Genomic DNA, 18,772 nt, shown 5'->3' on the forward strand with positions numbered 1-18,772 from the left:
AAGGACAACTAAGTTGGGACACTGAAAGTCCACATTCTTCGTTTACTTTAGGCATTTTGCGACAAACACCAATTGATGTTTCAGAGTCACCATTAAGCGGAGTGCAGCATTCTGAGACACCACAATCGCTGTACGAACTGCAGTACTTCACTTGCTTTACATCGATCAATTGCCTGCCAATACTTCTTCGAAACGACAGCTGATTGTTGAAAGCATTGTACACACTGTTTTGTGCAGCAGACATATGTGTAGCTAGAGCAAAAAGTACGATTGCTGAAAGCATTTAACGCCCATTTTGTCGCAGTATTGTTTAAGCTCTGTTTTTGATGTTGCAAGTAAGGTTGCTGTTTGCATACTGGCTGTGCTACCTCTAATTTATAGGTTTTTCATGCTGTGTTTGTTGCTTCAGTTTAGATTACAAATATTGGTTTGTGGTTAAGCGCGATTCGTTCGTTGGGTAATTGTCAGTGTTTTGAGCAACAAAATTTTTATATATGGTATAACTATAGCATGAGTTATGAAACAGACATGCAGCATAATCTGGGAAAGTTATTACTACAGGCCTGTATTTATATGATCGACGCCAAGTCTCCAACTTGCTCAAATGTTTTAGCACCTTTGTATTGGATAAGTTATATAGATATATACATATATAATCTAGTCTGGTCAAAGATACATTAGTTGAAACGACGAGCTGTATTGAAGAATGGCTTTCTTGATGTTATGTAAGTGTACTGACTCTGGTTTTAATCATGATCATGATTTTAAAATCAACAAGAATCAAGGATTGTAATTGTAACAATGATCCTTATCAGAATTCATCAAATCTGGCACTTGCATGTGTACATGACTCTTTTAATGTCCACGTTTCATGTTATTTTCCGCTTTCATCACTATCGTTAAGGACGCTGTATTCATCAATTCTTCAGAATTGAATTTTTTAAATTCTATTCTTCAACGCTGTTGTACTGATTGGACATCTCCTCTCACGGCTATGCTGATTTGGCAGCTATTCTGGTTATATGTTCATTATTTTCTGATTGCCCTATATCGATCCACAACTTGTTATTTATTTTGCTGCTTGATCCTTTTAGCCTTCATTCTCACTTTTATGATCTGAAGAGTGTCAGGCAAAAGCTTACGTCATATGTAACATAATTATATTCTAAAACTGTACCAACGTTTCAGTTATTCAAATTGTAAACGTTTTACATGAATGGTATTCTTGATTGTAATTCATAAGAGTTCATAAGAGTATTAAATAATGAGGTATTCAGTATTCAGCTGCGTGAGGAAACGGCCGTATAACACTCAACAGTAAACATTCTGCAGCTATCACCTTAGAATGCTAGTGTTTCCAATTTGAAGACTGTAATGTTTTTGATAGCTAAGATTGTGGTATATGAATTATTACCATGATTTTTGAGACAACCATCATTTCTATCTTTGCATGAAAGCGTCGATTCAACCTTGATCACTTAGATCGTCGTCGTACCCTCTTGCAATGTGACATGTTCTTTTGATGTTTGCATTATTCTTTGCCCCGATTCGAGTTTCTTTTCCTTTTTTGACTGTAAATCTTATTTGACTATATTTTAAAACCTTAATTCATTTTCTCTTAAATCTGCATACAAACAACATTATCTCCTTCTTCAAGGTCTAGATCATAGCGTTTTCTGATATAATGCTCTTTTTTCTTGCTTTCAACGAAATAAAACCATTGCAGTTCTTTTCTCCAGTCTTATCCTTCTGCTTTGCTGTTGTAAGTTCTTTAGTTGATTGTTTCATGAAGGTCTCTGCATAACCAGTGCCTTGCAATTTGAGAGGTATGCTTAGCATTCATTCAATATTTATTGCTCTGACTCACCTTTCACTTTCTCTCTCTTTGATCATCTGTTTTACTCTCTCAGATCTTTACGATGTCTTTTCCTTTAAAAGGAACACCTTTTTCTGTACCTTAATGACCGATTTACACTGATATTTTAGCTTTCTTCTTTAATCATATATAAAAAAAATTCAAAATATTTGCGTTTCTTATCAAATTTTGCCTTTAATCAATTCAAAAAAATTTCGTTTCTTACTCATTTCCTATCCTTTTAAAAACGCTAGCTTGTTAGCAGTTCATTTATTGCGTCATTCTAAGGCAGTATTAGTACCCGGTTCAATGCATCAGCACAAATCCCAATTTTTTCTATTTAGTTGCACATTGGCAATCAGATTGCTTATGTGAAAAGAGCAAGCAAACATTTTTTGGCCTCTAAATCTTGGTTTATGATAACCTTGGCAAAACAGAACGAGTCTTTCTTATACCAAGATGAATAAAGTTTTTAGATGGTTCCAAAATTTCGGTAAATAATCAAAGCCAATCGCAGATAAATAATAAACAATTTGTTAGCGTATGCCCAAAACTTGCTAGTAAACTAAAGGTAAAGCCTGACGGCGTTCCGATTAAATATTTGCACATCGTTGATGCCGACCAGAAATTTTCGTGATGAGCGAGGATGCGATGCTTGCTTCTCTAAATATGCTAAAAATGGCACCCGGTCCAAATGGAGTTGCAACATATCTTGTTAAAGATGCTGCAAAGTTTATTGCCGGATCATTGGTGATGATATTCAATGCGTCTCTGAAACGGCACCTTTCCAAACATCTGAAAACTCGCAAATATTACACCAATTTCGAAATGAGGAAAATAATTAAAGGATCATTTAATTTCTCTCCGTTTTTTTCAAATTATTTGAAAAAATTTTGCATGATCAATTATCGGACTTCCTTCTCTCCACCAGAAAATTGACAAGGAACCAGCTTGCAACTTTACGCTATTTTTTATCTAAAAAATACATTCAACACAGTAGACCCTGAAGTACTTTCAATCATACGGAATTATGTCTTTCAAGGAAGATTTTTGGACATCTGTTTTTGATATAACTAGCTGTAGACACGGTCTCAACCCAAACGGATGCTGAACATTTAGGGGAGCTTAGTATTGATCTTGCCTGAATACTATTGCTTCGTCAGGAGAGCACAACTGCCTGAATGAGACTTGAGATTTGACTCACTTTGCTGCAGCTCTCCAAGCCGTTATGTCTCTACGCCTGCACCGTTTATGCGCTTAGCAAGTCTGATCTGCAGCCGTAAATAGGGAACGGCATCATCAAATTTTTTCAATATTCTTTAAATTCTTTCAGACGTTATTTACTCCAATATCTGATCTCCATTTCTTCATCGGTTTTTAGTTGTTCAGACAGCAAAACAAATTTTAAAAATTATCCAGTGCTTCACTTTTCCTCTCATGTAGACATTAATGTAGCTCACTTAGTAATTTAAAAGGTGAGAAAATTTATTGAAAATTTTCTTGGCGGTGCAGAGTTCAAAAAATGCTTCAAAAAAACAAAAGTTTCAAAACATATTCAAGGTTTTGGTCTGACACTCTTCAATTTTTAAAACGTCACAATTTGCCCGGGGTACCAGAGCCTCAGTGAAAAAATTGGTCGGTGAAGTTTTGGTCGATAAGTGTAGCGTCCCACCACTGTTCGACCACCTCTTTTACTAACGCTCAAGTGCCCAGGGTAGTCATTACACGGATCCTACATTAGACCCCGTTTACACTAGAGTGCTTTATCTGGATGAATTTTTATCCGGATCAATTTTTTTATTTGTTTGTGTAGTACCGGAGAAAATTTTATCTGTTTAGCCCCTCCGTTTACACGGTGAAACTAAATGGTGAGTTTTTTAATTGGGCATGCGCACAACCTTTGATTTAAGAACACGCGAAAATAATTTTCATTGATGTCAGAGTGAACACGTTCATATTTCTGTCTTAAAGTCGACAATGCCAAAGAAATCAGAGAATACATCGACGGGAAATAGCAAGAAGGCTGATAAAAACTTCACATGGACAGATGAGGAAACTGCTTTGCTGCTTCAAGGTCTTTCCCAGAATCGTCGTGGTCGTCGATTTCTTCTTGAAGCTTTCAGAAATAAGACCTATTCTTTGTAGTCGTGAATCGCTTTCGTCAACTATTGATTCCAAGTTGCGTTGGCTAACTCTATAGGATCTCTCAGATAGAGCAGCTAATAGAGCGTTCAGCCTTGCTGCAGCAGCTACTGAGCTTAAAAATGCAAACAGAGATAGTATGATGTTTTGAAGACTTTCATCTTTGATGGTTCAGGAAACAGCGAAAATGACATGAAATATTAACAAAAGCGCGCCAATTTTTTCTCTTGCGCCGTTTCGTTATCATATTTAAATGGCCTCAATATGAAACAGAATAGCCTCACTGTGTATGCGTACACAAATTTATCCGGATAAAACCGTTTACACTCCCCTTTGCCGGATAATTTTCTATCCGGACACAAATTTATTTGCTTTCGTAGCAGGATAGATATTTGTACGGCAAAGCGGATAAATATCTACACTGATAAAATTCGCTCGTGTGGACAGAGAGCCTATCCGCATGAAAATTTATCCGGATAAAACACTCTAGTGTAAACGGGGTCTTAAATAAGCCTAGTTGTTGTTGAATAAAATAGGCCAATCAGAAACGGGAATAGTATCCAAGAGTAAAAACGAACTTTTTCCGTCCACACAGTAGCGTTTTTTCATTTTTATGTAGATCGATGTAACGATGACCTGACTCAGCTTATGAACCGAATTAGTTTCCCGCCAATTTAGTTTCTGGGTAGCCTCTTGTTTGCCCCTGCCGTATTTGCTGTTTAAGCCGTGGGGGAATTTCTCTTAAAACAATTCTGGGTAATGTGTCAAGATTTTTACAAAAGTGACATTTCTTTGAATTTCTCGTCTTCTGCTCTGTAAATTTCTTGGTAAATATTGCATTTAAGCATGTGTCGTTTTGAAACGGCTAATTGCCCTTTACTACCGCCTTTGATTTTATCAAATTTGTGAATCAATCTTCAAGGGACATTATTCAAAATCAATTTTGGCTTATAAATTGACTCTATACCTGCGATTATAAAGAGTTAAATTTCAGGCAAACTGCTGATGAAATTTACAAGGTCGATCGCTTTCATATTTTTCCCATTCGTGCAAAATACACTTTTTTACTTTTCGAGATAGCGATTGTGATTCAAAATGTTGCTCGATTGTATCGTACATAAATTTTTTAAATTTGTTTCAACAGAGTTCCACAAGGACCATGTTTTCCCTTTTCTGAAATTTCCTCTGTTGTTAAGACGTTGATCTAGCTTTCAGGGTTTCTTTACTGGTAACTTTCTCCATTAAATCGTTTCCAATGAGATTCATTGTCATCTGGAGGTTCAAGCATTTTCTTTCCAGATTGATTGCTCATTCCATTCAGCATTTGATTTTAAAACCAGTATCATTGGATGCCATAATAACAACGGAAACAACTTAAAATTCAAACGGACTTTTTCACGCCTGACCTCTCCACAGAGCATTTATCAGAAGTCATGGTGCAGATGAAAATCTCACATCAAATCATGAACAGGCTAATAACCCATTGGAAAATTTATGTTTGTGCAAGAGATAGTCAACAGCGACAAATCATCGTATAGAACTTCAACATTTCATCGGCCTAAACAATAACAAACAGGAAGTGAAGTAAGTTATTAATGAGCATCTAAACAAAAGAAATGCAGTCCATCGCAGAATGCATTATGCTTGGCAGAGTACCAATCACAAAGGGAGTCACAAGTTTCCAACATGCTTTACCAAAATTCGTCTATTTCCCTTGGCTCAGAATTTATCTTTCTGCAAACAGTTAGTACCTATGAAAGAAAATGGTTGACTTGAATTTTTGAATTTAGGAAAAGGATAACTTTTTGTAAATTGATGGCTACCTCTTCTTATCTAAGGTAACCATCTTATTTAAGGACAGGTATGCTGTTTTATCCATTTCATTTCGGTCAAAGTCATGAAATTTTTTCTGACAAGGACATCAACACAAGTGTATCCAAGTTATGACCTCGGCCAGATCAGCTTGAAATTATAAAGTCTTATGATGCTTACCCTACGACCATGATGTCGAGAAGGTCTTATCCCAGAAGACATCGAGCATGTTGTGCCCTGTACACAAGGACAACTAAGTTGGGACACTGAAAGTCCACATTCTTCGTTTAGTTTAGGCATTTTGCGACAAATACCAATTGATGTTTCAGAGTCACCATTAAGCGGAGTGCAGCATTCTAAGACACCACAATCGCTGTACGAACTGCAGTACTGCACTTGCTTTTCTCTGGACAATTGCCTGCGAATACTTCTTCGAAGCGAATTTTGATTCTTAAAAGCATCGTACACTCTGTTCTGTGCAGCAGATATATCTGTAGCTAGAGTAAGAAGTATGATTGCTGAAATCATTTTAACGCCCATTTTGTTGCAGTATAGTTTTAGCTGTGTTATCTATGTTGCAAGTAAGATTGCTGTTCGCATACTGGCTGAGCTATTTGTAATTTATAGGTTTTTCATGTTGTGTTTGTTACGTGGGTTGAAAAGCAACTTCATACGCCAAACGTGGCCGTTACATAAGATGGTGCCTTGTGGAAACCAAGGGAAAATTACATCGTAAAATGCGATGATTATGTAAGTTTTGATAATAATCATGATTACAATTATATTTATCGTTATGATAATTCAAACAATGATGATCATGATTATGATTATGTGGTTGATTTCAATGATGATGTCATGATTATTAATGCTCTGATTCATCTTCAGCGTGATAATAGGAAGTTTTGCAGAAAATATGAATTCTTTGTTGCATTAAAAGCTTTATTCAACTACAGTAATTTTTCTCTTTCTTCCTGTCTCTACCTTGAATAATGAGAACTTTTTCTTAGTTCATCCCATTTTTAAAACCATATCTAACATCAAGTTTGTGTAAAATTCTTGTTTTTAACATGCTTGTTTCCAAATTTGAATTTCTTTATAATTGACTTTTGTTATACTGAATGAAAAAGTAAAAATATACTGATGTGGTCTTTTGCAATCGCAGCCCAATTCTTAAGACAAGAATCTGTATCAATATCAGGCGAGGAATCTGAAATATTTTGGATAAATAAAAGGAAAAAATTGCAAAGATAACTTCTAAAGAGTAAGTTAAATCATAGTGGTTAAATGGCAGAAGTTGATTTGGAAGACCAAGAAAATCATTGAACAAAATGGACTGGCTTAAAAAAGATCACAACCATTTAAGCAACATTGCAAAGATCAATATGAAGTAAGAATATAATTTGAAAGGTCAAACCATTCTTTTTGCGAGAGGTCTTTCGTTGGAACGAATGCAAAGACCTAAACTGTAGGGTCGAAAGAGAGAAAGAACTTTCAAAGTGTGATTATTATGCAAGAGTTGATTTTGAAAATAATCGTGATAGTGATTGTGGTTACAATTACTTACCTTATTATAATTATGTTGACTTGATCATATAATCATGATCATGATTAAAAACAGAGTCAGTACACTTACATAACAGCAAGAAGAAAGCCATTCTTCAATACCACTTGGCGTTTCAACTAATGTATCTTTGATCAGACTAGATTATATTTATATATCTATAGAACTTACCCAATACAAAGGTGCTTAAAGAATTTGAGCAACTTGTAGACTTGGCGTCGATCACATAAATACAGGCCTGTAGTAATAACTTTCCCAAATTATGCTGCATGTCTGTTTCATAATTCATGCTATAGTTTTGCCATATATAATAATTTTGTTGCTCAATACATTGACAATTACCCAACGAACGAATCGCGCTAACCACAAACCAATATTTGTAATCTAAATTTAAGCAACAAACACAACATGAAAACCTATAAATTAGAGGTAGCTCAGCCAGTATGCAAACAGCAACCTTACATGCAACATCAAAAACAGAGCTTAAACTAAACTGCAACAAAATGGGCGTTAAAATGCTTTCAGCAATCGTACTTTTTGCTCTAGCTACACATATGTCTGCTGCACAGAACACTGTGTACAATGCTTTCAACAATCAGCTGTTGTTTCGAAGAAGTATTGGCAGGCAATTGATCGATGAAAAGCAAGTGAAGTACTGCAGTTCGTACAGCGATTGTGGTGTCTCAGAATGCTGCACTCCGCTTAATGGTGACTCTGAAACATCAATTGGTGTTTGTCGCAAAATGCCTAAAGTAAACGAAGAATGTGGACTTTCAGTGTCCCAACTTAGTTGTCCTTGTGTACAGGGCACAACATGCTCGATGTCTTTTGGGACTAGACCTCGTCATCATGGTCGTATGGTCGCATTTACTTGCCAAAAGATCACCTCTGAGCCAAGAGAAATTGACGAATTTTGGTGAAGCTCTTCAGAAAGGAAATAATTCCTGGAAGCTGATGACTTTTACTGTTGCTTGAATGACTGCGAAGTACAAACGACGTATACACATAGACACAGTTTTATCCACTTTTGAACTTTGTTTTGAAATTCAACATTTTAAACGATTTTTACATTTTATCATTTGTACTACTGTACTTTAGAAAATGCTAAATTGTAAGTTGGTTGTTATGAATGAGTAAATCAAAGAGGAATCCAATTTCTTTTTTCTTATTTTCATCTGAATATCATGGGTGGAACTAGTGTATGCAACAATTTTCTTGTCATGTATCAATGCAGCCATAAGCTTTTCGTATGGTTTTCATTTCCAATCCTTCAAAAACGCTACTGACAGTTGCTTGAGGATTGTGCCGATGAAATAAGGATGTGATAGGTAATGATGATGATAATCACAACAATCAATAAGAACATGATTAGAATTACGATTGTTTATTGATTAAATCATTAGGGGCAAAGATTATCAATTAGGGTTATAAATTCTATTTAGAAAAGTGCTAGGGCCCTATTGCGAAGCATTTATAAGGAAAAGAAAGGAGAAGTTGGTGATATTTAGCTTCAAAAGATGGCAGATTGTAAAAAATTGAAAATAAAGAAAAGGAGAAAATGCATTAGTTTGAGCAATCTCTGGAAAAGGAAACATAGTTGTGGGGCACTTTTCGTGAACTAAGCAATAAGGCTTGAAAAAGATTGATTGAAGTCCTAAACAAAGTCAGCTTTACTATACTCAAAAGAAACATGAACCATAACAAGAATCTAGTGAACTTCAGGACCTCAATTGATGTTATTCAGATAATTTCAGGTTGAAATTGGCCTTCCTCTTTGGCAGCGCCCATGATTTTGACTGACATCAAGCGATTTCAAGGCATTTGTTCACATAGTTCAGAAAACTAAGAAACTTTCTAGCGATCTTAAATTTGCTTTAAAAATCTTCCAATTTTTTAGGTCCCCGCCTTGTGTAATCTACTTTGTGATAGAGATTAACGACTAAAATATTGCAATTCTAATTAGCGATGAATTTCTACGCTAAAAGAAATTAGATAAGTAGAACAACCATTTAACTTATATCTTGATTAAAATATTCCGCTAGCAAGATTAGAATTATTTGCATCAAACAGGAAATTCTCTGTACAATTCTTAGCCATGGTCCCCACATTGTGTTTTCTGTGTTAGCTCTGGTAACCTATCTTGTGAAGACCAAGCAGTTTCTTACCTTGTTGGCAGCAAACCTTGTTGGTCAACCAGAATAATCTTCCATTTAAATTCCTTGCAGTTTAAAGGAGTTTTTTGTTCAAATGTGCCTGAAGTTTGTCTTTCCTTGCTTTTAAATCGCACCATAGCACTGAACTACCTCTTTGCTGGAAAATTTTCCCCAACCATAGATTTCAATTTAGATTTGAGGATGGTAACATATGGCAACCTCTGTTGAAGCTATATGAAATGGAGGCTGGGACTTTTTCCTAAATTGCCACTTATACGCTGAATTTTTTTATTGCTCTGTTTATTCATAAAATATGGAAAAATAAGAACTATTATACCTTCCTTTCAGTTATATTGAAATGAATAACTTAATTCCTTCCTTGTCACAATCATGATCACTACCTTTTTTCTTAGTTTTCAATTTTTTTGGGCAAAACTTTTCCTTCCTAATTTTTCCCGTCTTTCCAAGACCTTCGTACGCGACCTTAGGCCGTAGGGTCGCATGGTTTTTTGGACTCTGGCAGTTTATTCACTGCAAACAAAGACATTCATTTATTTTGATGGAACTAAGTTTTAATAAGATTTTTGAATTTCTTTTACTCCTGTTTAGATTTCTTCTGGAAGCTAGTTCCAGATTTTGTACCCTTGGAAACTGAGTGATCTGATTCCAAAATTTGTCGTTCTAGCCTTTTGTATCAAAAGGGGATTTTGTACACGAAGGTTGCGATATGTTAGTAAGGGCAAAATTAGTCCTTCATAAAAATGGGATTTAGATTGTTATAAGTTTATATACTTCTTACGCGACCTGAGGTCGTAATGTCGCATAATTTTTTTGACTTTGGCAGTTTATTCACTGCAAAAAAACACATACATTTATTTTGATGGAACTAAGTTTTAATAAGATTTTTGAATTCTTTTGATTTCTGTTTTGATTTCTTCTGGAAGTTAGTTCCAGATTTTGTACCCATGGAAACTGAGTGAACTGATTCCAAAATTTTTCGTTCTAGCATTTTGTATCAAAAGGGGATTTTGTACACGAAGGTTGCGATTTGTTAGTATTGGCAAAATTAGTCCTTCATAAAAATGGGATTTAGATTGTTATAAGTTTATATACTTCTTGATTCTAATTGATTAAAACGGATCCTAGTTTCCTTTGAGTTGGCGGTTAGATCCTTATTGAAGAATGAATAGTTAGAATTGTTGATGGCCACATTGTTGTGGTGCCCTTCCATGCTCACTGTGGTATCGTTCTATATATTGTGCTTATTATCAATTATCAGGGGCATAAATAAAAAATAGTCAGAATACGCCCGTCGTAACGCTCTTTCAATAATAAATTCTCAAATTGTGCCCCCTTATATGACCCCCGTCCCTTCATATGAGACCCAAATCTGAAAGTAATATTTTGTAATAAGCCCTTCTCTCGACTAAACTCCCACCTTAACATGCTAATTTTTGCGCTTTATATAGCCCCAGTAGAGACAGGACCTTTTTAACATACTAACTAGGGGGCAATTCTCCCTGCAGCCTCAATGAGTTTTTATGGTTATGAACAATAGGTTATTGTCCAAATCTTTATATAAACAAAGTTTTGTCCCCGCGGCAACTTTTCATGGAAAAGGCTACGAGTGGTGGGTTAATCGAGATAGAACAGGAAGATAAACAGTTTAGCCCAGGATCGAAAGCACATTCTGCAGCGAATCAAAAAACCTAAAGTAAGTGAGTCATTAAAGGCAATTAAACTATCAATGTTTTAGACTAAAGTACAAATTGTGCTTTGATTTATTATTTCTTACGGAAAAAGATGTTAATTAAAATTGCAAAGGAAATGTACTCGAAGATCGTGAAAAAGCGATGAAAAGATCTACTTGTAGATATCTTTTGTAAGCCATTTCTTTCATTGGGCCCCTTTCTTCAATAAGCCCCACTTCAAATTTGCTTAAATTTATAAGCCCCCAAGGTGCTTATTCGGGGGAATATAGTACAGGCTATACGCTTCCTCTGACAATGGAGAGAAAATAGAGGACACATTACTAGGAACAGATGCCCCAATCATAAAATCAGAGATATCAAAATGCGTATCCAATATATGTATAATTGAAGTTTGCAAAACTTAAGTGAAGTAGATATCTATATTGTATCAATTTTTTATCAAAGAGTATTGACAAGAACCTTTTTTCTGCGGTTCTTCTGACGACGTCTGGAACAGTCTCGTGCATGCGTCGCGCATTTAATTTTTTTGCCATGTACAAAATTTACATATTGGCAGGTCCGCGAGCAATAGTATTATGTGATTAAAATGCAGCTTAGGTAGAATTAATTTGTTATCGAAAGCGTGCGTGGTTCAATTCAAGAAAAAATATGCTGCTAAAAATTTCAGTTCTCTGAATTTCGCTGTTGTTTGTGCCAGTCTGCCCGAACATTTAAATAAAAAATCATACTTATTTTAGCAGTGCATTTGAAAAAGATCCAGAAAAAGTGGCGGTTGTACGGCAACAAACCATAAACATAAAATAACTCCAGCTTGACCACGCCCTGTTTTTATTTCTTCCCTGAAGATCGTCTTAAAATTTTGGCTAATTTGATGGAGGGAACAATCAAACTGTAATCTGATTGGCTAGTAAGATTAATCATTTGTTACGTCATATTGGATGTTGATATTTAAATGAAGAGAAAGCACATCGAGAAGCTATTTTGTTACACTGACATTGTACTTGCTTTTCTCAAAATATGGGGAGGGTACTGTCTACTTTGAGGAAGTCTTCAAGAAGCAGAAAAAGAAATTTGGAAGTGGAAACGGTAAGTAAAAGACACTACAAGGCTTTTATTACGTCCCTGGTTACATTTGGAGAGTTGCCCAACAGGCCTAATGGCTCTGAAGAGGCAGCACGCATACTCGGCTATGTAACAGTAAACCGTCTCTTCTAAATAATCGTTAAAAGATTTTCTAGAAACAAGTATTGGCTAAGACTCGAAAGAAAAAATTGTGTTTCATTTTTATACTTAAACACAATCAGGACTGTAGTTTAAGCCTTCTTCCAGTGTCCAGAAAATTTATCAACCTTCCTAATAAAACTAACGGTAAAAGCCTTTGAAAATTACAATAGTAGTAGGTAGTGGCACGGTAATAGTATAAATTATTTTGTTTTTATTTCTTTGACCTTTTTCTGTCATTGGCCGTGGGTCTAAATATTTTTTTGGAATCCGGTTTTTTCCCATAAACTTTGAGCAACAAAATCATCAGTTTTCTTGCATTGAATTCTCTGTAAGTTTTTATTTGTATGAAATCAACTACTGGAGCGTTCAATCGCGGATAGGTATAACCAGAATTGATATAACAAAAAACAAGGAATATTTTGTGATATTACACTATATTCGAGTCAACTCTTCATTTTCGCAAGTCTACAAAGCTCTTTTTCTTTTCGCCACAATACCTGTCACTGTAGCTACCGTTTAGAGATCTTTTTCGAAGCTCAAATTGAATGTCTTGAAACAATTTCATTGTGAAAGGGCCCCCAAGCAAAATATTCCTAAGGGCCCCAAACTGTTCCGTTACGCCACTGAATATTACAGTAGATTTGTCTCGGATCAGTTATCAATGCTAATTCTATGTCAGTTTTCAGACATTCAGTTTCAAATTATCTTTTATACACGGTATTCTTAGAAGGTAACATTATAAAGATAAAGATATAAAGTGAATGGTTCATAATCCCACATGATAGAACAAGCGAGAAAGCGAAGGTAGTTTTTAAGATACTGAGCAGTGCCCTTATTCTTATTAAGCAGTGTCCTGGTCCTTCCTCTCGATGTGACCACACTTCTTGATTCCTATGCCTTGAATCACAGAGAGCTGGCGACTCTCATTACTCGGGGTGAAAGTTTGGTCATGCCAGCGACTCTAACCGCGGACCCTCGAGTCCGTAGTCAGCGCTTCTAGCAACTGAGCCATTTTCGCCAGAAAGCAAGACTGAACAAGTTAATACTAAATGAGGTTTGCTAAATTTATCTCAACTTTAGAGAGACATTTTTGGTCATCCGTCTCTTTTTGTGGTAAAGCTATACTATACTATATACAACTATACTTCATTTTCAGAGAGATTCACAACCATTAAAGCTGGAAGAAGAGAAAGTAATTCCAAGTCTAGTGGAACCAGACACTATTATTCAACGACAAGGTATGAAGCAGCGTTTAGACAGGCAAAAATACCATTACAAATTGTAAAGCTATCTCTTAAACAAAGCAAAACTTTCAGAGATAATGTTATGGATGAAACTAGTAACCTTAACATGCTCAGCCACCAAAGAATTAGCTTTACATCTTTTGGTTTAAACTTCTCATTCAAAAATTAAATTGAAACCGAACTTTAATGTTAAAAAAGTTGAGAGAATTTATGTCGATTTTTCTAGCATCCAATGCAGATTCAAAATCCAACATTTCTTCATCAAAGACGGTTTCCGTAACTGCAGATCAAAAAAACGGTGAGTGAGAGATTAAACTTGTAATAAAACTATTTACTCTTAGTTTTTTGCCATTCAAGTAACCAGTAAACCAAATAAGAATGTTCAGCATTGGAGTCAGTTTGGAATGGACATCAATCGATTGGCCACACCAGCCACTAAAGTATTGCCATGGGTGGGGGGGGGGGGGGGGGGTGAAGGGGATAAATAGTTTTTTGGGACAGCATTTTGGCACTTTATAAACACTCATCACAAAAAGGTCCGTCATACAACATTTCTCATCGGATCTAAATGAAATTAAAGAATGATTTCCATGAGGAAAATTTCGCGTTGAATTCGCTACGAATTTGTTTCAAAATTGTCTTCTGGTTTCCACAAGACTGTGAATCTGCTGCGAATTTTATATGGATTTTCCCCAGAGCTCAAATTTAAGGCGCCGATTTTTTTAACTGTACGCATGGCAAATGTTAATAGATTGTTTTCTTTCAAATCAAGCATATTTACCATGCTTTGACTGGTTAATAGGTGCTGCGAAAAATTTTGCCGCAAAAAAGTAGAAATCTTTTCTACTTTCTTGCGAATTCGCTGCGAAAATCAAAAATCAAAACTGCGCATGTCTCGATTTCTTAATCAGCGATTTTGCTGCGAAATTCGTATCGTGGAAATCAGTCTTAGAAACGATTCTACTTACAGCAAGGGGGTTTTACCCTTCTTTATCAGCCACCATCAGCGTCCAGCGGATTTACAGGAGGTTGCGGGGTGCGACACCCCCTTCAAAATATTCTTGTGTTAATCGGTAAATTTTGCTTCGATTCGGTAAAAGCATATTTTGGTAGTAACTATTTACAGAATGATGCAGAACAGTCGCTTTATTTTCTTTATTTTCAAGTTAAAAGCTGAATTTTGAATAATAGGCAGTTCCCAGTCACCTGAAGGGTGTGACACAAACTCCAATCATTTTTTGACACCCTCAAACCTTGCTGCTTAAATCCGCCCCTGTCGGCGTCCTCCTTAAAACCTAGCTATCGTTCTAAAAGCGACTGCATGTTCACAACCATGACCCTTTTCGATAAAGACCTATTTGAATGATAAAAACTTCAGCAAAGATTCTCAGCCTCACTATTTTCTTTGCTCCTTCTGCAAATTCTTCTAAGTTTGGAAGGATAATGATAAGGCTGACACGACTGTCCCCTTTTATACTACAATTTTACATTTAGTCAATCAAGCGTAGACGTCAGAAAAGGTTCTATATCGTTTTCAGCTCAATTCACTACCATTATTGATCCCTTTACTTGTCAAATCCAGAGAGATAATTAAAGGGAAAGGGGTGAATATGGACATGATTTCCAAATTTCCCCTTTGAAAGCTGGCACTCAACTTCAAACTGCTTGAGACTAGCGTCAGTTGCTGCTGCAATGTTATCGTTCTCTTCAATTAATTTTGTTGTAGAGCCAAAAGACAAGCAAAATGATTTTTGGAAATACAAAAACGTCTCTGCTGAGCAAAAACTGGACAACATTAGGATAACATTTTCTAAAAGTAGAAACAACAGTGATTACCTCTTTGCTGAAAATAAGAACAGTTTCAGCATATATGACAGTGAAGATGTCGAGATTTTCTGTGATAGCAAAACTAAAAATGGTGAAGATGATAAAGATGAGGAAGGCATCTATAACATTGATGATGTCGAAGTTGAAGATACAATTAATCTTGTAACAAATGCCTATGAAGAAAATTGTTTGGAATATGAGAAAAAGATAAAAGAGTTGGACAATTACAAAAGACGCCTTGACATGCAAGACCCAAGAAGGTTGGTTTCTTACTCATCGAACAACTGGAAAAACACTTGCCTCGTCAGTCCAAAGTATTATGGAAGTAACATAATGTGGAGGAAAGGTACTATTTGTTAACTTTCAGCATTATGCTTCTTTTTCTTAGTAATCAGTAGTCCTTCAACTGAATCGCTATTGGTGAAGCATTTAGATTTTTCAATCTTCAAACTTCAAAATAAACGTTTTTGGCAGATATTCTCACGCCGTTTCTGAATATGAATTCGTGTTACGGTTCCTGAAAAATGCATCGTATTAGAAAAACATCTATATGTACTGTTTCACATCACATACCGTAAAATTGCAATAGACATAGTACTGCGATAGCGTGTGATTTTTTAAAACTAGAGCTAAATTGAATTATTACGAATTTACATGGCTGCTAAACCACATAATTTTTAAGTACTAAGACTCTTTAATCTTTTTTCTAGCGTTGGCTCATTGTTGCATCATCTTTACTATCGTCAACGTTGACTGCACTATAAATACTGTACTTTTCTATGTAACTGTTAATAAACTGCAATAATACGACAATAAAGAAGATTATATTTGATTTCAGATGTTAAGGGTTTTGTGATCAGACAGAAAAGACTTCTTGAGAGTCGCAATCCAGCAGAGCGACAAAGAATGGGTAAAATATTTTTTAAACTTTTTGAAATGAAAGTTAAAGAGTATAAATCTTAGTATTACACAGCTTATTAACGTTTTTCTCAATTCAACAAAGTATCAATCTATCTTTCACTGGGTTGATTGAAATTTTCCAATCAATAAAACAAATGCCTAATTTGTCATTCTTACCGATCTTGCTGCATAACTAAGGTAATTTTTGCATAAATTAGGCAACTAGTGCATAAATTAGGTAAATTGTGGATAAATTAGGTAAATTGTGGATAAATTAGGATACTTGTGCATACCTTTGTGGAGGTATCCCTGGTGATACTTAATGCGGAAGGCCGCACTGCACCTTCAAGAAATTGAGCCGACCATAATCGTTTTTGTGATTTATAGCTTTAGCAAATTGAAAGCGAAACCAAGCAATAACTAAAAGCACTGATAATTGTTGTGACCTTTCAATTTCATGTAGAACTAAGGCTGACGGAGATTCGAAAGAACTAAAAGTTCATTTTGCTTTTGTAGATGGTCTTTTTTCACACCTTGCCTTCTTCTCTCCGAAACTATCATATGGTGGAAACATTGCATTGGCTGCTAAGGACGAAGAGTTTCCTCTTCCCCTTATTAACATTATCACAACAGAACACTCTGAAATGATAACTGCGCGTGTTATGATTAATACAACAATACTCAGGGGTATCGCAGCAAAAGTCCACGATAACCCCAAATGCAAGACAACATTGGATAACGCGGAAAACACTATCAGGATTCTCAGGTGCATCTTTCAGTCCAGATGGGCCGTTCATGCATTGCAAGATGGTCATGGCAACAGCCATAATTATGTTTCAGGAAATGTTGTTTTGAAAAGACCAACCCCTTTTGCTGAATGCTCTCTTGAAGAAGCAAAGCATGCAGGATTATGCTAAATTTTGGTTGAAAATAAACATTTTATAATAAAAACATTTGATCGTGCATTTTAGCAAATTTGATATTTTTTAACCTATACATTTAATTTTTTTGTAAATCAAAATTTCTGATGAAGTTTATCATATTAGATTTAATGTGTTTTTCACGCAATTTTTTTCTTGTGCAAGATTCATGAGTGAGTGGTAACATTTCTTTCCTTTTGTTGAACTAGGGTTATTTATAGTTTCATAGCATAGGTCTCAATTTTGCTTGGTGAAGTCTAATTACTAGAGTACTTAGTAAGTACTGCCCGCTCTTCCAACCCACCCTCAATTTGTTTCCATTGCGTAACACAGTGGTGAAGATTGGAAAATTCATAGGAGGGGGGGGGAGGGGGGCAAGAAATTCAAATTGTCCGACAAAACCTAATAAGCATTCTATTTTTCAAAAATTCGAGCAAAACATAACGACTTTGGTATAAAAATAAAGCAGGGGATAAATTCTTATGATTTCTGAAAGTCTGGTTTCATAAACAATACTACTTGAAGTCTCTTAATTATAGTGCAGAAACGGGAATTTGGCTGTTTAAAAAATAACAGAAATATAGAGTACTTAGGTGATTACGTCAAACAATTATATTGTTAGAATTTTAGAATTTGGAACCCATAACCCATAAACTAAAATTTCATCATTGTTGGAAAGGCAACCCCCTGGTTCGAGTTCACATGTTAAGCTGTCGCGTGACAGGAACATAAATATGTTATGTTCTGTTATATATTAAGTATAAAAAAGACAACATGATTGATTTTCTATCTCAAGCCCTCGATTAATAATCGATTTACAAGAATTATCAAAAAACTCACAATAACTGGCTGTGAGCACAGGCTCTTTCCCCACTAAACCTCTGCACTTTGGACTTTGCATTTTTGGAGGTATTTCATTGTTTTCTTCAATTCAAGATTATGCAGTCAAAATTCAAAAATTTCAAAAAAAGATTATTTTATGACGTCAAGTTAAATGCTGCAATTGAATCAGGGGGTGTGGTATTAAAAGATGGGCACGACACGGGGGACAGCATAATAGTTTCCAAAAAAACAAGAACAGGAGGTAAAAATGTTTAGTTTTATATCAAAAAGCCAAAAAGCTTTTCCTCGCGAAACCTCTAGCTTTACACTCAAGGGTTGAATCAAAATAAGGGTGCAAGCTCACAGGCTGGAAGGTGACCTGATATTATCCATAACAGCTGGAAGGTGGGATAGAATCTGCATGTAAACATTCCATGATTTTATCCCTCCTGCCAGATTTTGGGCTGAGAGGTGGGATAATTTGGTCATATAAACAGGCCTTAAGACTGGAGTCTCTTGTGGAATAGTGGCCCCAAGCAAATCAAATGACCGTTGCTAAGAAAGGATATCGTGCTAATCGGGCTTTTGTTACTTGCTCAA

The 18,772-nt window shown here is 35.7% G+C and overlaps 1 protein-coding gene across 1 annotated transcript in view; it reads left to right on the forward strand.

The window, feature by feature from the left end:
* The window catches only part of LOC148957261 (uncharacterized), a 103,292-nt gene extending 84,598 nt beyond the window's left edge, over window positions 1–18,694 (forward strand). The window contains exons 2-6 of the mRNA XM_089115796.1: window positions 13,616–13,697; window positions 13,930–14,001; window positions 15,430–15,876; window positions 16,369–16,440; window positions 16,947–18,694. Coding sequence (XP_088971922.1) covers window positions 15,774–15,876; window positions 16,369–16,440; window positions 16,947–17,347 — 576 coding nt within the window. The 5' untranslated portion in view covers window positions 13,616–13,697; window positions 13,930–14,001; window positions 15,430–15,773 and the 3' untranslated portion in view covers window positions 17,348–18,694. The remainder of the gene's footprint in view (window positions 1–13,615; window positions 13,698–13,929; window positions 14,002–15,429; window positions 15,877–16,368; window positions 16,441–16,946) is intronic.
* The last annotated feature ends 78 nt before the right edge of the window (window positions 18,695–18,772 follow it).

The sequence above is a fragment of the Rhopilema esculentum genome, unplaced genomic scaffold (genome assembly GCF_057945365.1).
Source record: "Rhopilema esculentum isolate cy_ngs unplaced genomic scaffold, ASM5794536v1 HiC_scaffold_36, whole genome shotgun sequence".
Taxonomy (NCBI): Eukaryota; Metazoa; Cnidaria; class Scyphozoa; order Rhizostomeae; family Rhizostomatidae; genus Rhopilema; species Rhopilema esculentum.